This window comes from Macaca nemestrina, chromosome 20 (genome assembly GCF_043159975.1).
Source record: "Macaca nemestrina isolate mMacNem1 chromosome 20, mMacNem.hap1, whole genome shotgun sequence".
NCBI lineage: Eukaryota > Metazoa > Chordata > Mammalia > Primates > Cercopithecidae > Macaca > Macaca nemestrina.
The window spans coordinates 6,781,409-6,803,130 of NC_092144.1; the positions used below are offsets into that span (position 1 = coordinate 6,781,409).

General features: G+C 47.7%; 1 protein-coding gene across 3 annotated transcripts in view; it reads right to left on the bottom strand.

The window, feature by feature from the left end:
* LOC105487005 (insulin receptor) overlaps positions 1-21,722 on the bottom strand; it is a 188,050-nt gene that overhangs the window by 54,607 nt on the left and 111,721 nt on the right. For all 3 annotated transcript variants that reach the window (XM_071085908.1, XM_071085907.1, XM_071085909.1), the window contains exons 3-7: positions 16,820-17,141; positions 6,849-6,997; positions 4,861-5,005; positions 3,111-3,325; positions 537-663 (exon numbers count right to left, since the gene is read on the bottom strand). In XM_071085908.1, the coding sequence (XP_070942009.1) occupies positions 537-663; positions 3,111-3,325; positions 4,861-5,005; positions 6,849-6,997; positions 16,820-17,141 (958 nt within the window). The remainder of the gene's footprint in view (positions 1-536; positions 664-3,110; positions 3,326-4,860; positions 5,006-6,848; positions 6,998-16,819; positions 17,142-21,722) is intronic.

Sequence of the window (21,722 nt, forward strand, 5' to 3'; positions counted from 1 at the left end):
GGGTGTGATGGTACATGCCTGTAATCCCAGCTACTCAAGAGACTGAGGCAGGAGAATTGCTTGAACCCGGGAGGCAGAGGTTGCAGTGAGCCAAGATCGTGCCACTGCACTGCAGCCTGGGTGATAGAGCAAGACCCCGTCTCAAAAAAAAAAAAAAAAAAAGTTGGGGAAAAAAATGAAAAATAGATAAGCAATACATTTGATAACATGCGCTCAGTAGACTGAGCTCCTGACTACAAAGGATATCTGATGAGACATACACAGGCAAGGCAAAATGGAATATTGTCCCAGGAAACTGGCCAGTCTGGGCTTCTACGGGAAAGCTGCCCGCTTCCATTTTCGGCATTTGATAAAAGCAGACATTATTGACTTTGTAGACCATTGACCGGTGAGATTGTAAAAAGGAACCTAAGGTATTTATTCCAGGAGGAGGAGGGAGATAGAGAGGAACCCGAGAGGGGCAGATTGGGGCACAAACGAGGCAAGCACAGAGCCAGCCGGCCCTCGCCTCTGCAAGGTCTAACTCTTCCACTTACGCCTCTTTGTAGAACAGCATGAACCCCAGGAGGTCTCGGAAGTCGGGGGGCCAGTACGGCTCCCATCTCAGCAAGATCTTATCGAAAGATGTCCGAATGTAAGAAAATTTCAGTAACTCATTTTCACCTGGGAAAGTTAAAACAAAAGGCAAAAACAAGCTATTTCAGTGTAGTTTCAGACCAAAGCCTGGGACCCCCACACTTCCTGGAGGGACTGTGAGAAGGGAGCGGTCCGGCTGCTATTCCCCTAAGGGTCTCCTCCCCATGTGCCTGGCTGAGTATGAATGGGGGGAGATTCAAAGGCAAGGAACGGTTTTGCAACTTGGCCGCTCACGCTCACGTAAGCCAATGACTTGACTCAGCCAGACACTCAACTGAATAAGGGCGATCTGTGCCCGCGCGAGAAGGACAACCGGCCAACAGTTATTGGAGGAAGGGATTTCCAAGGATGATGTTTGTCCTGACACAATGTTGTCTCACACGTGGACTTCTAAGACTGACCTGGAAGGAGGTGCAACTCCAGTGCAAATAAACCCATGCCAAGTGAGTTTAGAGAGCCTACAGACCATTAGACATTGGAGAGACGCATCTAAGTAATTCTCTACCCTCTCCTAAACCTCACCCCAACCTCGTTCTCTCTTCTTGTACTATTTTTTTTTTTTTTTTTTTTGAGACAGAGTCTTGCTCTGTTGCCAAGGCTGGAGTGCAGTGGCAGGGTATCTGCTCACTATAACCTCCACCTACCAGGTTTAAGCAATTCTCATGCCTCAACCTCTCAAGTAGCTGGGATTACAGGCACCCACCACCACGCCCAGCTAGTTTTTGTATATTTTTTTAGTAGGGATGGGGTTTCACCACATTGACCAGGCTGCTCTCGAACTCCTGACCTCAAGTGATCTGCCCGCCTCGGCCTCCCCAAGGGTTGGGACTACAGGCGTGAGCCACCATGCCCGGCCCTTGCACTACATTTTGACATAAGTAGCTAACTCCCCATGGAGGTGTCACAGAAACCCCTGGCAGCTCACTGCTCAGAATCTGTCAGGGAAGTGCAGTCAGCAGGCAGCCTGCAGCTGCAGAAACTGCAGGACCCGCTGTAGCATTCCAGCCCACACCTGATTCTCCCTGGACAGCCCCCACCTGTGACTGAGCTTGGTGGATGCCTGGCCGTCCCATTGCAATGCAGAACTTCCCTGTAGACAACCGTGGCCTTGAGCCCTTTCTGGGTTTGGACAAGACTCAGGGATGCACCACTGTCTGAGGCTCTCCCAGCCCTATCCTCCTTCCTTCCTGCTCTCTGTTCACAGAGGTCAGACCCACACTATTGTCAAAAGGCTCCTCATGGCTGGGCGTGGTGGCTCACACCTGTAATCCCAGCACTTTGGGAGCCCGAGGCAGGAGGATCACATGAGGTCAGGATTCAAGACCACCCTGGCCAACACGGCAAAACCCTGTCTCTACTAAAAATACAAAAAAAATTAGTCGGGCATGGTGGCACGTGCCTGTCGTCCCAGCTACTCTGGAGGCTGAGGCGAGAGAATTACTTGAATCCAGGAGGAGGAGGTTGCAGTGAGCCAAGATCGCACCACTGCACTCCAGCCTGGGTGACAGAGCAAGACTCTGTCTCAAAAAAAAAAAAAAAAAAAAAGGAAGCTCTTCCTCTCTTTCACATTTCATGGGTATTACCCTCTATACATTTTCTGCACTCCTAAACTTCAACTTGGCAGTCACTTCACAGGAGATGCAGACTGACATAGGTATTTTACTCAACTCTGAACTCTTCAGCATCAGCCTGATACACATATAAGAAGATGTCATTCATTCATCCATCATTCATTCAGTGCTTGTATGACTTCACCCCGTATCAGGTACTATATTGCATGCAGTAAGCATAGTGATAATATTAATAAATGTAAAGAATCTGCCCTCAGTAAGAATGCCTATCACACAATGGGTTGTTAGAGGGAAATAACACCCCCGGGGGGCCACTGTGATGGATGAGAGAGGACAGCCACATTATCTGGTTTGTGGACCACTTACAGCAGGGGTCCCCAGCCCCTGGGCCACAGACCAGTATGCTCCATGGCCTGTTAGGAACAGGGCTGTACAGCGGGAGGTGAGTAATGGGCGAGCAAGTGAACCTTCATCTGTATGTACAGTCACTCCCCATCGCTCGCATGACCACCTGAGCTCTGGCTCCTATCAGATTAGTGGCAGCATTAGATTCTCATAGGAGCATGAACCCCATTGTGAACTGTGCACATGAGGGATCCAGACTGTACACTCCTTATGAAAATCTAATGCCTGATGATCTGCCACTGTCTCCCATCACCCCCAGCTGGGACCATCTAGTTGCAGGAACATAAGCTCAGGGCTCTCACTGATTCTACCTGATGGTGAGTTGTACAATTCTTTCATTATATATTACAATGTAACAATAAGAGGAATAAGGTGCACAATAAATGTAATGCACTTGAATCATGCCGAAACCATCTCCACCCCCTACCAATCCGTGGAAAAACCGTCTTCCACTAAACCAGTCCCTGGTGCCAAAAAGGTTGGGGACCAGTGACTTACAGGATGCCTGGTCCCCATTTGTCTTCAGGGCAATGTCATTTCTCTCCTGGCGCCCCTTGGTTCCTGAAACTTCTTCCATCTTGTGGATTTCTGACAAGCAGAGTTTGGGGTTATAGTGGAAGAAGAGTTTCCCCTGAGTGATGGTGAGGTTGTGTTTGCTCCAGTCCCAGAGCTGCCTTAGGTTCTGGTTGTCCAAGGCATAGAAGGAATAGTTCCTATGGAAATAACACACACATCTAGTCATTCAACAGCTGGTCTTCTACAGCTCCAAGATGGTATGGCCATGCCTGGAGTTGATCTTGTTCAGTGCTGTATCCCTAATCCTCTCCACTTGCTGGGCACATACTCAACATATATTTGTTGAATGGGGATAACAGGGGAAGTTGAGGAAGTTTTCATGGCCAGGAAGGAGGCTCAGCTCAGTCTTGAAGAGGGGTGGTGAGTCTGTGATGGACTGAGGAATAGGTTTTGCAGAAACCAATTTCTGCAAACAGGGGAAATACTGATGACACAGAGGCACCTAAGTTGAGCTCAGGGAAGAGCAAAGTAGCCTGTTTTGGCCAATAGGTGACAGGAAATAGCTGGAGTTGCAATGGACCAGACCGTCTAGTATACTGCGTGCCAGATCAAGACCAAGAACGTGTGACCGTCCTTAATAAGCAGAAAGGAGCCACTGAAGGTTTTTGTTTGTTTGTTTGTTTTTTAAATGAGACGGAGTCTGACTCTGTTGCCCAGAGACTACATTGTCTGCTGGAGTGCACTCCAGCAGACAATATAGTCTAAACTATATTGTTTAGACCACCTTCTCGAATCACGTACCAGCTCATGTTGATTAACATGTCCTTTTGTCCCTTTCCCCATTGGCTGTCTGTTCTACAGATGTGAGGCTGGGGCTGAGGCAGCCATCTTGTGACCATGAAGAGCACAAAGATGGAAAGAACCTGGGTCTTCCACAGACCTCCTGCCTATGAGTCAATCTTGATCTGCGTGAAACACAGTTAGTCTGAGTTCCTGCTGTTTTACTAACAGAGTTTCTAGGACCTCAAGGAGAAGGCTGGAATATATTGGAATACACTGAGATGGAGTCCATCCCAGAAATTAGGATGGACAACTAGGACTAAGAAGAAATGTCCATTTTGTGCACGTTAAACTCTACTTACAATGTAGCCCAAACAGCCGGATGCCCTATTTAGCAAAAATTCCAGCCTGTGCCCTTGGAGGATGGGCACCAAGGTTGGGCTGCTCCCACTTTTGTTTCTCAAGAATGACTATAAAACAGCTTTTACAATTTTTGGCTGGATGGACCTCTAGGCACATTCCAAGTTCTTTTCTCCTGAGGTTTTGTCACATAACTTTTATTTGTTTTTTAAAAATCCTTAAGTTTTTCTTCTTTTTTTTTTTTTTTTTTGTGGACTGAGTCTCGCTCTGTCACCCAGGCTGGAGTGCAGTGGTGTGATCTTGGCTCACTGCAACCTCTGTCTCCCAGGTTCAAGCTATTCTCCTGCCTCAGCCTCCCAAGTAGCCAGGATTACAGGTGTGCACCACCACACCTGGCTAATTTTTGTACTTTTAGTAGAGATGGGGTTTCACTATGTTGGCCAGGCTGGTCTTGAACTCCTGGCCTCAAGTGATCCACCCGCATCGGCCTCCCAAAGTGATGGTATTACAGGCATCAGCCACCGCACCTGGCCAAAAAAATCCTTGTTTTTCTAATGCCCAAACTTCCTAGTTAGCACTCAGGCCCACGTACCCGATTTCCAAGGTCTCTCCTCGAATCAGACGTAACTTCCGGAAGAAGGAAAGTGACACCAGAGCGTAGGATCGGCGGATTTTTAGATAACCTGAAATTTCTTCAATGAGGCCGAGGTTGGCTTCTAGCTCAGCTGCCAGATTATCTAAGGAAAGGAGAGAATATTCAGTGGGTTTCTATAGAAATATTTCAATCTTCTCATGATTCTCCATGGTGAGAAGATAACCCTCAGGCTGTAAATGATTGGACATACCCAGCTCAAAACTCATCATGCTGGCCAGGCGCGGTGGCTCACACCTGTAATCCCAGCACTTTGGGAGGCTGAGGTGGGCGGATGACCTGAGGTCGGGAGTTCGAGACCAGCCTGACCAACATGGAGAAACCCCATCTCTACTAAAAATACAAAAAAAAATTAGCCAGGTGTGGTGGTGCATGCCTGTAATCCCAGTTACTCGGGAGGCTGAGGCAGGAGAATTGCTTGAACCCGGGAGGCGGAGGTTGCGGTGAGCCAAGATTGCACTATTGTACTCCAGCCTGGGCAACAAGAGCGAAACTCCGTCTCAAAAAAAAGCAAAAAACAAAAATCAAAACAAAACAAACAAACAAACAAACAAAACCTCATCATGCTTAGAACACAATCTGTAGTTCTTAGCATTCCTTAAATGGGTCAAGCATACTTCTGCCCCAGGACCTTGGCACTGGCTGTCTTTGTTGCTCAGAATATTATTCTACCATATATCTGCTTGGCTTGTTCCATCATCATCTCAAACCCTCCTTTCCCACACCAGAGACTTCTCTAAAATAGCAAATAGCAACCCCAGGCTAGGTGCTGGTGGCTCATGCCTGTAATCCCAGCACCTTGGGAGGGTGAGGCAGGTGGATCACTTGAGGTCAGGAGTTCAAGAGCAGCCTGGCCAACATGGTGAAACCCTGTCTCTACTAAAACTACAAAAAAAAAAAAAATAGCAACCCCTTTTAGTCTCTATTTCAGAGGTTGACCAATGACAGCCCACTGGCCAAATTCCACCTGTTTTGTAAAATAAAGTTTTATTGGAACAAAGCCATGCCCACTAGCTGACATGGGTCTATGGCTGTTTTCATATTACAACAGCAGAGCTGAGTGGTTATGATAGACATTGCCCGGCCTGCAGGGCTGAATATATTCATGACAGAGCCCTTTATAGGGAAAAGCTGCCCATTTCCATTCCACCTATTACCCTGCTGCACTTCCCTTCACAGCACAGGCCACCACCTGAACTTACAATATCTGTTGATTTACTTATGTGCAAAAATCCAGCAGAGTAAGGACTTTACCTTACTCACTGTGAGTATTCAATACATGTTTGCTAAAGAAATAAGCAAAGGAATGCCTTTTTGCCTGACATGGTATTTCTTTTCTTTCCTTTTCTTTTCTTTTGAAATGGAGTCTCGGTCTATGGCCCAGGCTGGAGTGCAGTGGTGCGCTCTCAGCTCACTGCCACCTCTGCCTCCCAGGTTCAAGTGACTCTCCTGCCTCAGCCTCCGGAGTAGCTAGGACTACAGGCATGTGCCACCATGCCCAACTAAGTTTTGTATTTTTAGCAGAGACAGGGTTTCACCATGTTGGCTGGTCTCAAACTCCTGACCTCAAGTGATATGCCCACCTCAGCCTCCCAAAGTGCTGGGATTACAGGCGTGAGCCACCGCGCCTGGTCTTTTTTTTTTTTTTTTTTTTTTTGAGATGGAGTCTCACTCTGTCGCCCAGGCTGGAGTGCAGTGTGGTGCGATCTCAGCTCATTGCAACCTCTACTTGCTGAGTTCAAGCAATTCTCCTGCCTCAGCCTCCTGTGTAGCTGGGATTACAGGCATGTGCCACCACACCTGGCGAATTGTTTTGTATTTTTAGTAGAGACGGGGTTTCTCCATGTTTCTCTGAGCTGTGAGCGGGGAAGAAAATGGACATGGAGCCCAGCAGGCAGCCCCAATGTCCCCACAGAGAGAGCACTCACTGCCTCCTCGAATGTTGATGATCAGACTCCCGTTGATGACGGTGCATCCTCGGAGCTCCTGGGCAGACGTCACCGAGTCGATGGTCTTCTCGCCTTCTAGGAGGTGGCATACCTTGGGACAGGGACCCAGGCACGGGGTGCACAGCAAGCTAAGGCAGAGCAGAGAGAGAGAGGAATAAGGGTGTTCAAAGTCCCTCAGATATCTCCGGCATCTTTCTGCCTGATACGCTATTTCTTTGTATGTGCGTGAGATAGAGTCTTGCTCTGTTGCCCAAGCTGGAAGGCAGTGGTGCGATCTCAGCTCACTGCAACCTCTGCCTCCTGGGTTCAAGAGATTCTCCTGCCTCAGCCTCCACAGTAGCTGGGATTACAGGTGCCCACGACCACGCCCAGCTAATTTTCTTATTTTTGAGTAGAGACAGGGTTTCACCATGTTGACCAGGCTGGTCTCGAACTCCTGACCTCAAGTGATCCACTCGCCTCAGCCTCCCAAAGTGCTGGGATTACAGGTGTGAGCCACTGCACCTGGCCCTTTCTGCCTGAGATGATATTTCTGAAAACACAGTCTGCCGATCTACCATAGGGCATATTGCTTGATTGTTAAAATTGTAGATTCTGGAGCCTGGCGTGGTGGCTCCCGCCTGTCATCTCTGCACTTTGAGAGGCCAAGGAGGGAGTGTTGCTTGAGCCTGGGAGTTCGAGATCAGCCTGGGAAGACAGCATACCATGCAGGGTCTCAAGTGATGGCACGAGTCCATCATGCTACGGCAAGGTCTTCTGACCTCAGCATTGTTCACATCTGGGGCCAAGTAACTCTCCACTGCGGTGGTGAGGGTGGCATCCTGTGCATTGGACGATATTAGGCAGCATCCCTAGGCTCCACTCACGAGATGCCAGTAGCATCCCTCCCATAAGTTGTGGCAATTAAAAATGTCCTCCAGGCCAGGCGCAGTGGCTCACACCTGTAATCCCAGCACTTTGGGAGCCTGGCCAACATGGTGAAACCCTGTCTCTACTAAAAATACAAAAATTAGCCAGGTGTAGTGGTGCCCACCTGTAATCCCAACTAATGGGGAGGCTGAGGCAGGAGAATCACTTGAACCCGAGAGGCAGTGGCTGCAGTGAGCCAAGATCGTGCCTCTGCACTCCAGTCTGGGTGACAGAGTGAGACTCTGTCTCAAAAAAATAAAAAAATTGTAGCACCTTCCCCCTTTTTCTCTTCCTCCAGTCGTGTAAGATGTGCCTGCCTCTCCTTCACTTTCCCCCATGATTGTAAGTTTCCTGAGGCCTCCCCAGAAGCAGAAGCCGCTATGCTTCCTGTACAGCCTGCAGGGCCATGAGCCAATTAAATCTCTTTTCTTTATAAATTACCCAGTTCCAGGTATTTCTCTTTTTTTTTTTTTTTTTTTCTTTTTTCCTATGAGACTGAGTTTTGCTCTTGTTGCCCAGGCTGGAGTGCAATGGCGCCATCTCAGCTCACCGTAACCTACACCTCCTGTGTTCAAGCGATTCTCCTGCCTCAGCCTCCCAAGCAGCTGGGATTATAGGCATGCACCACCACGCCCAGCTAATTTTGTATTTTTAGTAGAGACGGGGTTTCTCCATGTTGGTCAGGCTCATCTTGAACTCCCAACCTCAGGTGATCCACCCTCCTCGGCCTCCCAAAGTGCTGGGATTACAGGCGTGAGCCACGACACCTGGCTCCAGGTATTTATTTATAGCAGTGCAGAAATGGACGAATGCACGTGGTAATGAGAATGTGCCATTCATTACCTTGAGCTGATGGGCCTGATGTGGCAGAACTGGCACCGTTACCCCAACGTGGCAGAACTCAACTTGCTACTCCAAGGAGGCAGGACATTTGCTGTTCTGTGTGGGATTTGATGCAAGTATGGCTGTAACATGACTCCATGTTTAACAGCAAACGACTTGGGCAGCCTTTGGTCTTGCCAACCTGCAGCCTGATGCCATCAAACTCACAGCCCCCAGGAGTCCTTTGGGAGCCAGTCTTCCCCTGACACGGGGTCTCTGAGATCAGCTCTTGGCTTCCAAAGCCTTTCTAGATCCAGGATGGACACAAGATCCAAGACAAGCTAAGCACCACCTTCTATTCCTGTGGCGGCTCAGAGGTGGGTACAGGACTTAAGTCAGCGCAGTGAGGGTTTTGCTAGAACATGCAGGAAGGGGAAATTGTTTTCCTTCTGGAGTATCTAAGGGTTTTGCCATCTTGCTAGCACAGGGTGAAGGGTGAGGGAGAAGCTACCTAAAAGTAAACCAACAAAGAGCAAAATAAAGATGGAAGAGACTGATCAGGTACATTACTTAAGCTTCTTGATACAGCCATGCCTGAAGCAACTCCCTGAACTTTTTGGTTATGGGCACCAACAAACTCCTTTAATCTTGGTTAAATCAAGGTTTTTGGTTTTTGTTTTTTGTTTTTTGTTTTTTGATGGAGTCTTGCTCTTGTTGCTCAGGCTGGAGCGCAATGGTACAACCTCGGCTCACTGCAATCTCCACCTCCCAGGTTCAAATGATTCTCCTGCCTCGGCCTCCTGAGTAACTGGGATTACAGGCCTGCACCACCATGCCCGTCTAATTTTTTATTTTTTAATTTTTTTTAGTAGAGACGGGGTTTCTCCATGTTGGTCAGGCTGGTCTCGAACTCCCGACCTCAGGTGATCCACCCACCTCGGCCTCCCAAAGGGCTGGGATTACAGGTATGAGCCATTGTGCCAGGCTGGTTAAGCCAATTTGAGTTGGGGTTCTGGTGCATGAAACCACAAGATTCCCAACTGTTACAGTCTCCGTGTGTTCATCTGAAAATAACAACACGAATGCCACAGCTTGTGATGAGGAACTCAATGATGCATACCACAAAAGCACTTCGCACACAGAACATAATTTTATCCATTGCTACAAGAGTCATTTGTTATCGGTGGCATCGTTGTTGCTGCTGCCGTTGTTCTCACACCCCTGTGTATTCAACTCTTCAGAATGATTTTTGTGACTGTAGTATCATAAAGAATGCATCTGGTCTTCATCCCAGTTCTTGGCATAGAGCTTCAAAAACCCTTGGAATTTTCTGAGTCATAGGAATGCTTTTGTTAGGAGGGTTAGGAATGCTGGGGGTGACTTGCGGTGGGGGCCTAGATAACATTAGGGTGGGGGGCGGTCACCAGAAAGACCAATCTTGTGATCACAGGGTTGGGGCTTTTAGTCACCTGACCTCCAGGGAGAGGAGGGGGCTGGAAATGGCAGTGTTTAATCACATGGCCAATGATTTCAATCACACAGAAGGAAGGAGACTCCAACTAAAACTCTGGACACTGGGCCGGGTGCAGTGCCTCACGCCTGTAATCCTAGCTCTTTGGGAGGCTGAGGCAGGTGAATCACGAGGTCAGGAGTTCGAGACCAGCCTGGCCAACATGGTGAAACCCCGTCTCTACTAAAAATACAAAAATTAGCCGTGCATGGTGGTGCATGCCTGTAGTCCCAGCTACTTGGGAGGCTGAGGCAGGAGAATCGCTTGAACCTGGGAAGTGGAGATTGCAGTGAGCTGAGATTGTGCCACTGCACTCCAGCCTGGGTGACAGAGTGAGACTCCATCTCAAAACAAACAAACAAACAAAAACTCTGGACACTGAAGCTCAGTAGTACTTTCCAGTTGGTGGACATGTCAGTATGTCAAGAGGGTGATATAGGCTATTGCCACAGGGAGGGAATATGGATATTCTGTGTCTAGAACTCTCCCAGATCTTGCCCTATGTGTATGCTTTATAATAAAACTATAACTGTATAGCAGGGTTTTTAAATTTGAGACAAGATCTTGGTCTGCCACCCAGGCTGGAGTGCACTGGCACAATCTCAGCTCACTGCAGCCTCGAACTCCTGGGCTCAAGCAATCCTCCTGCTTAAGCCCCCCAAGTAGCTGGGACTACAGGCATGCACCCCCACACCTGGCTAATGTTTTTAAATTTTTGTAGAGATGGGGTCTTGCTATGTTGTCCAGGCTGGTCTCAAACCTCTGAGCTCAAGTGAGCCTCCAACCTTAGCCTCCCAAAGTGCTGGGATTACAGGCATGAGCCACCACACCTGGCCAGGTTTATTTTAGTTCTGTGAGTTCCTTCTAGTAAATTATCAAACCCAAAGAGTTTGTGGGATTCCCCCAGTTTAGAGCCAGTTAGTCAGAAGTGTGGGTGGCTGGGGGATCCCCAAGATGCTGCCAGTGTCTGAAGTAAGGGAAATCTCATGAAAGGCTGAGCCTTAAACTTGTGGAGTCTGATGCTAACTTTGGAGGAGGATTGTGTCAGAACAGTGTTGCAGTACACCCAGGTAGTGGCAGAACAGCTGAGGCGGAAACAAAACAGTGTCCAAATGTTTGACTTCTTTTATTGCCTCTATTCTTATTATGTGGCAGGCAATGCTCTAAGCCTGGAGTTGGCAAACAGTGGCTCGGGAGCCAAATCCAGTTGGCCACCTGTTTTTGCAAATAATATCCTATTGGAATATGGCCACATTTATTGGTTAGTATATCATCTAACCCTGCTTTCACACTGCAAAGGCAGAGTTAAGTCACTCCAACAGAGACCATATGGCCCTGAGCGCTGAAAATATTTACTATCTGGCCCTTGGCCAACCCCTGTTCTCAGCTGCCAGTATACATGAGTGAACAAAGCCAATAATATGCTTTCCCAGTGGGAAATTATAAATGACCACGAATTCTTTGCAGCCTCTCCCACCAAGAAGTGGAGTCTATGTTCCCACCTGTTGAATCTGGGCTTGGCCATATGGCTTGCTTTGGCCAATGGGATATTTGCAAACGTGATACAAGCTGAGGCTTGAAAAGCACTTGAACACTGAGGTCTGTCCTTCCTGGCTGCTGGAGTGACAGACTTATGGAGAGAGACCCCCGCTGACCATCTAAGACCCAAGAGGCTCTCCTAAACCATCCTCCTAAACCATCAGCCATAGCTAAACAGGCCCAGGCCAGACAAACCTTCAGTCAACACACAAAATCATCAGAGCTCCTAAAGGAGTGTTTTAAGCCACTAAGCACTGAGGTGGTTTTGTTACACAGCAAGGGCTAGCTGATACACTCCCAAAGCTTATAAGCTGGTTGGGGAGAGTAAATAAATTGACAACAAAGGTTAGGTGCAGTGGCTCAGGTCCTGTAATCGCAGCACTTTGGGAAGCCAAGGTGGGAGGCTCGCTTAAGCCCAGGAGTTCAAGACGAGCCTGGGGAATAGAGCAAGACCCCTATCACTACAAAAATTTTTTTTAGCCAGGTGTGGTGGTATGTGCCTATAGTCCCAGCTACTCAGGAGGCAGTGGCAGGAGGATCTCTTGAGCCCAGGGCGTTGAGACCACAGTGAGTCACGTGGGTGCCACTGCACTCTTGCCTGGGTGATGGAGCAAGACCTTGTCTCAAGAAAAAAAAAAAAAAAAACTGACAATAAAAATATCAGCTAGCGACAAATCAGAGTTAAAACTAAATGATGTGACAGAGAATAGTGCATGGATGACTGATTCATACAGGAAGGATTTGCCAAGGAGACGACCAGGACAAAAAGTGGGTCATTCTCAAATTAAGGGACAAGCATTTTAGGAAGAGGGAACAGCTAATGCAAAGGCACAGAGGAAAGCGGATGTAGCAAGCTGGAGGAAAAGCTCCTGCGGTTACAGCCATGGCCAAGAGGCACCGGAATGAAATTAGAATAAGAACTGGCAGAGCCTTCTTGATAAAGAGTTTGGATTCTGTCCACTGGTCTTGGGGAGCCACTGGGGGGTTTTAGGGAAGGACATGGCATATGATCAGATGGCCACTTTTATTTTTTCTTTTGAGACAGTCTCGTTCTGTCACCGAGACTGGAGTGCAGTGGCACAATCTTGGCTCACTGCAACCTCCATCTCCCAGGTTCAAGCAATTCTCCTGTCTCAGCCTCCCGAGTAGCTGGGATTACAGGCGCCTGCCACCATGCCTGGCTAATTTTTTTTTTTTTTTTTTTGAGACGGAGTCTTGCTCTGTCGCCCAGATTGGAGTGCAGTGGCCGGATCTCAGCTCACCGTGGTTTCACCGTGTTAGCCAGGATGGTCTCAATCTCCTGACCTCGTGATCCACCCGTCTCGGCCTCCCAAAGTGCTGGAATTACAGGCTTGAGCCACCGCGCCCGGCCAACCGCCTGGCTAATTTTTGTATTTTCAGTAGAGACGGGGTTTCACCATGTTGGTCAGGCTGGTCTCGAACTCCTGACCTCAGGTGATCCACCCACCTCGGCCTCCCAAAGTGCTGGGGTTACAGGCGTGAGCCACCACCCCCGGCCCAGGTGGCCACTTTTAACCAGTGTCACTAGAATGGAAGCAGGAGCAAAGAGATTGTTCAAGGGGACTGGGTCAGACATGATGGTGAAGTAGATGGAGTTGTAGACGAATTTGAGACCTCAGCTTAACAGGAAGAAGTGAGAGAGGCCAAGAAGAGTCAAGGATTTTAGGTCTTTCTCCCCTTCCCAATGGATGTCCCGTACTCATTGAAAATTTATCCATCACAAATATCTGATCCTCCTCATCTCAGGAAGCAGCACTGTGCTATTACATCCCAGCAGGTACTTTGGAATGACAGTAGACGGTGAGACCTTTTTTTTTTTTTGGAGATGCAGTTTCACTCTTGTCACCCAGGCTGAAGTGCAATGGTGTGATCTCAACTCACTGCAACCTCCGCCTCCTGGGTTCAAGCAATTCTCATGGCTCAGCCTCCAAGGAGCTGGAATAACAGGTATGCACCACCATGCCCGGCTAATATATATATATATATTTTTTTGTATTTTAAGTAAAGATGGGGTTTCACCATGGTGGCCAGGCTGATCTCAAACTCCTGCCCTCAGGTGATCCATCCACTTCGGCCTCCCAAGTGCTGGGATTACAGGCATGAGCCACTGCGCCTGGCCAAGACCTTTTAACAAATCCACATGAGTTCCCAGAACTCTTTTTTTTTTTTTTTTTTTTTTTTTTTTTTGAGACGGAGTCTCGCTGTGTCTCCCAGGCTGGAGTGCAGTGGCGTGATCTCGGCTCACTGCAAGCTCCACCTCCCGGGTTCACGCCATTCTCCCGCCTCAGCCTCCCGAGTAGCTGGGACTACAGGCGCCCGCCACCACGCCCGGCTAGTTTTTTGTATTTTTAGTAGAGACGGGGTTTCACCATGTTAGCCAGGATGGTCTCGATCTCCTGACCTCGTGATCCACCCGCCTCGGCCTCCCAAAGTGCTGGGATTACAGGCTTGAGCCACCGCGCCCGGCCTGAACTCTGCTCTTAACACTTTCCCAGATAAGCCACCAGAATGGAAGAAAACATCTGGCCTTATTTGATAACAAACCACATTCGAAAATGCCACAGTCCTATAAAGTCTTTCATAAGATAAAAAGAAAAGCTTCAGGCCAGGTACGGTGGCTCACACCTGTAATCCCAGAACTTTGGGAGGCCGAAGTGGGTGGATCACTTGAGGTCAGGAGTTCGAGACCAGCCTGGCCAACACGGTGAAACCCCATCCCTACTAAAAATACAAGAAAAAATTTAACAGGGCATGGCGACAGATGTCTGTAATCCCAGCCACGCAGAGGCTGAGGGAGGAGAATCACTTGAACCCGGGAGGCTGAGGTTGCAGTGAGCCGAGATCGCACCATTGCACTCCAGTCTGGGCAACAAGAATGAAACTCCATCTCAAAAAAGCAAAAGCACTAACAAAAGACATTGGCCGGGCTTGTTGGCTCACACCTGTAATCCCAGCTACTTGGGAGGCTAAGGCAGGAGAACTGCTTGAACCCGGGAGGCAGAGGTTGCAGTGAGCCGAGATCACGCCACTGCACTCCAGCCTGGGTGACAGAGTGAGGCTCTGTCTCAAAATAAATAAATTAATTAATTAATTAAAAGCTTCAGAAATAAAAATATTAATTTTTTTAAACCTACGCAATAAAATACTGCGACAATGCACCATCCTCTCCTTTGTTTTCTTCCATTCAGGAAAGGTCTCCGGTGCCAAAGATGTGCTGTCAGTTTCTCAGAGTTTTTGTTTTAGCATCTCCTACATCATCAGTGAGAAAGTCAAAGGAGGCTGCTATATGTCTCAGGCCATAGTTAAGGTGAGGCAAAAATGCCTTTTATTTAAGGCCAATGTCTTTTAAACAAACGTCTTGCCAGGAGATATTAACCCATTTTTTTTTTTTAATTTCAAATGCGATTTTAGAAAAGAATCAAAAGGAATATGGTCATTTCCTCAATCTTGGGAATACACTGGCCAAAAAAAAAAAAACAAAACACTCTGTCTGGTATGCAAAGGTGATTTATAGACCCTTTTGGTCAATAAAGGCAAAAGGTTTTGTTGGTAGGTTTTTATCAACAACAAGCAAAACAAAACATATTGTACTTACAGGTTTCACAAACACTCAAAGAAAGAGTCGTAAGAACTGAAATTACAGCTTGTTTTCCTTCCCGCCCTCTCCACCCAGGGAAATAAAATTTCCCACCGCAACACTCTCGCTTGGCTAATTCTCAAGTCTGAAGAGGCAGATACTTGACGTCAGCAGGTCAGCTCAAGGCCTCTTGATATGTGTCTGTTTCTGATTTGTTTTTGTGTTGTTTTGTGGTGTGTGCGTGTGTGTGTTTTTAAAACAAAACATAAAACCTCAATACAAAAACCAGGAAACAGATTTTTGCAACTCAGTTACGGCCCCCAAAATAGCTCATGGAAGAAGCTAACGGCGTGAACAGAAAGTCTGTGATGTGCGTAGGAAATCTGACTCACTGCCGAAGAGAGAAAACCCTGCTAGTTCTCACCCAAACGGCAGGAAATGGTTTGATTATACTGTCCTTCAGAGAACAGCAAAGCCCTGAGAATAATGCAGAATTGAGTCTCTTCCTCCTGGAGACAGTATGTTCTGGGCTAATCTTGGCACACCACCAGGCTACAGGCCAGGGAAGACACAAAGACCTTGGTATATCCTTGATGTGACAATGATGAAGCTACATCAGTGAGGACAGGCCACGTGGAGGATTTTAGGGAAATTCAAGGACTCGGTCGTTATTATGTTTTCTCGTTCTGAAGTCAAGCACAGAAAGCTTAGAACTGGGGTCCACAATGCCAGACGGCGCGGTGGCTCACACCTGCAATCCCAGCACTTTGAGAGACCGAGGCAGGTGGACCACTTGAGGTTGGGAGTTTGAGACCAGCCTGACCAACATGGCAAAACGCTGTCTCTATTAAAAATACAAAAATTGGCCAGGCGCGGTAGCTCACATCTGTAATCCCAGCACTTTGGGAGGCCGAGACGGGAGGATTACGAGGTCAGGAGATCAAGACCATCCTGGCTAACATGGTGAAACCCCATCTCTACTAAAAATACAAAAAAATTAGCCTGGCGTGGTGACGGGCGCCTCTAGTCCCAGCTACGTGCGAGGCTGAGGCAGGAGAATGGCGTGAACCCGGGAGGTGGAGCTTGCAGTGAGCCGAGATTGCACCACTGCACTCCAACCTGGGTGACAGAGCAAGATTCCGTCTCAAAAAAAAAAAAAAAAAAAAAATTAGCCAGGCATGATGGCAGACACCTGCAGTCTCAGCTGCTTGGGAGGCTGAGGCAGGACAATCACTTGAACCCAGGAGGCAGAGGTTGCAGTGAGCCAGGTTCGTGCCACTGCACTCCGGCTTGGGCGAGAGAACAAGACTCCATCTCAAAAAAAAAAAGAAAGAATGGTGGGCACAATGCCAGAAGTATATACTATCTGGCCCTTTAGAGAAAAAGGTAGGCAACTCCTGCTCCCAAGCCCAGGACCAAAACAGGGTGCAAAAGTAGCATCTGAGAGCAGAGACCTCACTCATAGCCAATTAACCCTGGGTTTGCACACAGTTTTAACAGGAGGCATCATCACAACCAACCCCATGTTCCTTCTCCTCTCGGCTGCCCCCCGGACCCACATACAGAACTCACTTGCTGGAATTCATCGTGTACCCGGAGGGACACTCAGGGATGCACTTGTTGTTATGAATGACGTACTGGTGGCAGCCCTGCCTCCGCGAGTTCTTGCATTTGTGGTGCAGGTCCTGGCAGAAGCTGAAGTTCACACAGCGCCAGTCCTGGAAGTGGTAGTACGGGGGCGGGCAGGTCTCCACACACCTGCCGTCAAGGTAGAAGTTGCGGCAGGCCACGCACTTGGTGGGGTCGTCGGGCTCAGAACAATTGCCCAGGCACTCGCTGTGGCAACAGAGGCCTTCGGCAGTGCAGCCGTGTGACTTACAGATGGTTGGGCAAACTGGAGAGAGAGAGGGAAGAAAATAAATGAATAAATAAAACAGTTGGTCAATGGCTTTGTCCAATTCCTGTCTGCATATGCAGCAATTCTGGATCAGACAGTGAGAGCCAACCAAATACTAACAATAAAAGCGGCATTTCCACATCATTACCCACATGCCAGACACATCTATTAACTGGTTTCAGCCTCCAAACCATTGGTGTGCTTGTCAATGTTTAACAACTGCCTGAGGGAGGGGGACAGGAGGGCCCAGATCTATATAGCATTTGCCAATTTCCATGGTGTAAATATTCCTACCAGTGGTGGATTTCAGGCCACCCACATGAAGTTACTAAACATACAGCTGGCAAGCGATACATAGTAGCATTCCTCTAAATAGTATTTATAAGTATATACAAAATGTATCTACTATTGACACAAAAGTAGTAAATAACCTCAACAGCACAGATAATAGGAAAACATCGTATGCTATTAGGAGGTGGTGAGTTTTGAGTCTTTGCTACTTTTAAAAACCTTTGTTACTTTAAAAACTTCGGTTTTTAATGTCATTTGTTTAACTGTAGGTTTATGTAGTTTTTATGAATATCTATGTCTAACAAATGGCTCACAAATTGACTGAAAATTTGACCACTGGCTCTAGCAAGCCAACTCCAGCATGCTGCTGCACCCCACATGTGAAGTAGATACACTGTTATCTCCTTTATTTTTTTGTTTTACAAATGGGGAAACTGAGGCTTGGGGAGGTTAAGTAACTTGCCCCCAAACCACTGATTGCTTCAACAGACATTTGCTTGCACTGATCTAGATACTGTAACCACTATGGGGAAAAAGTGGCTGCAGACCCTGCCTTTGGGAGCAAGCACAAGGTCTAATGGAGGAGACATGTTAGTTACTTAAACATGCAAATGTGTCTGGGTGCCATAGCTCATGCCTGTAATCCCAGTACTTTGGGAGCTCGAGGTGGGTGGATCACCTGAGGTCAGGAGTTTGAGACAAGCCTGGCCAACATGGTGAAACCCTGTCTCTACTAAAAATACAAAAATTAGCCGGGTGTGGTGGTGCATGCCTGTAATCCCAGCTGCTCAGAAGGCTGAGGTATGAGAATCACTTGAATCCGGGAGGTGGAGGTTGCACTGAGCGAAGATCGCGCCATTACACTCCAGCCTGGGCGACAAGAGCAAAATTCCATCAAAAAGAAAAAAAAAAAAAAAAAAGGCTGGGTGTGGTGGCTCATGCCTGTAATCCCAGCACTTTGGGAGGCCAAGGTAGGCAGATCACCTGAGGTCAGGAGTTCGAAACCAGCCTGGCCAACATGGTGGAACCCCGTCTACTGAAAATACAAACAATTAGCCAGGTGTGGTGGCGGGCGACTGTAATCCCAGCTACTCAGGAGGCTGAGGCAGGAGAATCACTTGAACCTGGCAGGTGGAGGTTGCAGGGAGCCGAGATCATGCCACTGCACTCCAGCCTTGGTGACAGAGGGAGACTGTCTCAAAACAAAAAAACGAAACAAAAAAAAAAGAAAAAGAAAAAGAAAAAAAGTTGGGGAGTATTCTTCACCCCAAATCCCCAAACTGTGATTCTCAGCACAGTGGATCCCACCAGCCAAACTCAGGGAACAGAAGTGGCCCCAGAAGCTACATCCATATGTGAGCAGCACCGTCTGGTCGAACTTTCTGCGATGACAGAAATATTCTCTATCTGGGCCGTCCAACACAGTAGCCAATTATCCCCTGTGGCTTCTGAATGTGGTTAGTGCGACTAGGAAATCCGATTTTTTTTTAAGTGTGGTAAAATACACATAGCATAAAATTCACTATTGTAACCATGTCTAAATGTAGAGTTCAGTGGTATTAAATACTTTCACGTGGCTATGCGACCATCACCACCACCACCCATCTCCAGAACTTTCTCATCTTAACCAAACTGAAACTCTGTCCCCATGAAACACTGACACCCACCCTCCTCCCCAGCTCCTGGCACCTCCCATTTTACTTTCTTTTTATTTATTATTATTATTTTTTTTTTTTTTGAGATAGAGTCTTGCTTTGTTGCCCAGGCTGGGGTGCAGTGGCGCGATCTCAGCTCACTGTAACCTCCGCCTCCCAGGTTCAAGCGATTCTCCTGCCTCAGCCTCCAGAGTAGCTGGAATTACAGACGCCACCACCACACCCAGCTAATTTTGTATTTTTAGTAGAGACGGGGTTTCATCATGTTGGCCAGGCTGGTCTTGAACTCCTAACCTCGTGATATTCCTGCCTCAGCCTCCCAATGCGCTGGGATTACAGGTGTGAGCCTTTGCTCCCGGCATCCCATTTTACTTTCTGTCTGACTCTGACAACTCTAGGAACCTTATATAAGTGGAATAATATAGGATTTATTTATTTATTTATTTATTTATTTATTTATTTATTTATTTATTTATTTTGAGATGGAGTCTCACTCTGTCGCCCAGGCTGGATGGAGTGCAGTGACTCGATATCGGTTTACTGCAACCTCCACCTCCTGGGTTCAAGGAATTCTCCTGCCTCAGCCTCTGAGTAGCTGGGATTACAGGTGCCCACCACCACGCCCCACTAATTTTTTTGTATTTTTAGTAGAGACAGGGTTTCACCATGTTAGCCAGGCTGGTCTCGAACTTCTCACCTCAAGCGATCCACCTGCCTCGGCCTCTCAAAGTACTGGAATTACAGGTATAAGCCACTATGCCCAGCCTAGTTGCACTATTTTAAATTCCCACCAACAGTGTACCAGGGTTCCAGTTTTTACCAAGGAACCAAACTTTCAACTACATTTCATTTTAATTTCAGTTTAAAATTTTTAAAAAGTTTTACATTGATACACAATGTTTTACACATTTATGGGGTACGTGTGATATTTTGTCACATGGATAAAACATGTAACGATTTCTTTTGTGTGTGTGTGATGGGGTCTGGCTCTGTCCCCTAGGCTCTGGGGTGCAGTGACATGGTTACAGTTCACTACAGCCTCAATCTCCTGGGCTCGGGTGATCCTTCCACCTTGGCCTCCTGTGTAGCTGGAATGATGGACATGCGCCACCACACCCTGCTAAGTTTTTAATTTTTTGTAGAAATGGGGTCTCACTATGTTGCCCAGGCTGGTCTCGAACTCCTGGCTCAAGCAATCCTCCCACCTCAGCTTCCCAAAGTGCTGAGATTACAGGTGTGAGCCACTGCGCCTGACACAGTTCCAATGTTTACTAGCCACAGATGACTACCATCTCCCACACTAGACAGTGCAGGCATAGAGAATAAAAGCAGACCCCCTACAGGCCTTGGGTGGGTCTAATCCCTGCCAGTCTTGCTAAGTCCTTCTCCCAGGCTGGCCTCCTTTCTGCACCTCCCACCCACACACACCCAGGCTCAGCCCTACCTTAGGACCTTGTGTAAGCTGTTCTGGGTGGAGCATGCTGGTCCCTTGTCCCCTTGTGGCTCACTCTTTTCTATCCTTCAGGTCCTTATACAGACCTTCCCTGACCTCCCCAGCAGAAGTTGCCCCTCCTTCTCCATTCATGAGCTAACACGTTATCTCATTACATTTTCCTTATGGCACGGATCACTCTTGAAAATTATCCTGGGGCTGGGCATGGTGGCTCACACCTGTAATCCCAGCACTTGGGGAGGCCGAGGTGGGTGGATTACTTGAGGTCAGGAGTTCGAGACCAGCCTGGCCAACATGGTAAAACCCCGTCTCTACTAAAAATACAGAAATTAGCCAGGCATAGTGGCGGGCGCCTGTAATCCCAGCTACTCAGGAGGCTGAGGCACGAGAATCCCTTGAACCTGGGAGGTGGAGGCTGCAGTGAGCTGAGATCATGCCACTGCACTCCAACCTGGTTGACAGAGTGAGACTCTGTCAAAAAAAAACAAAAAAACAAAAAAAACCCCAAGAATTAGGAAGTTCTAACAGGGCCAAGCACAGTGGCTGATGCTTGTAATCCCAGCACTTTAAGAGGCTCAGGCGGGTGGATCACTTCAGGTCAGGAGTTCAAGACAACCAGCCTGATCAACATAGTGAAACCCGTCTCTACTAAAAATACAAAAATTTTTTTTTTGGGTGTGGTGATGCTTGCCTGTAATCCCAGCTACTCGAGAGACTTAGGCAGGAGAATCGCTTGAACCCAGGAGGAGGAGTTTGCAGTGAGACAAGATTGTGCCACTGAACTCCAGCCTAGGTGACAGAGCAAGACTCCATCTCAAAAAAAAACAGGCTGGGGGAGGGATTGTTAATAAGAGTCCCTTGCTTCCTTCTTAAGGCTGTTGCAAGAAATAAACAGGATAACGTCGGTAACACATCAGATTCTTTGATAGAGACATTTTTAGGCTTGATAGAAATTAACTACAGAGGGTATCTATAATTATCACAATTATCAACATCATTAACACTGATCTGTCTGTGGGAACCTGAGGGCTGAAATTCAATTGGAGGAAGCAATATACAAGGCAGACAATTACCTAGGGCCCACAGAGTCCCAACGCTCTGGCAAGGACACACACACAAGAGGAAAGGGCTTGTTTCCTGGGCTGGAGCCACTTCAGAGGGTCAGTCCTTTCATTCAAA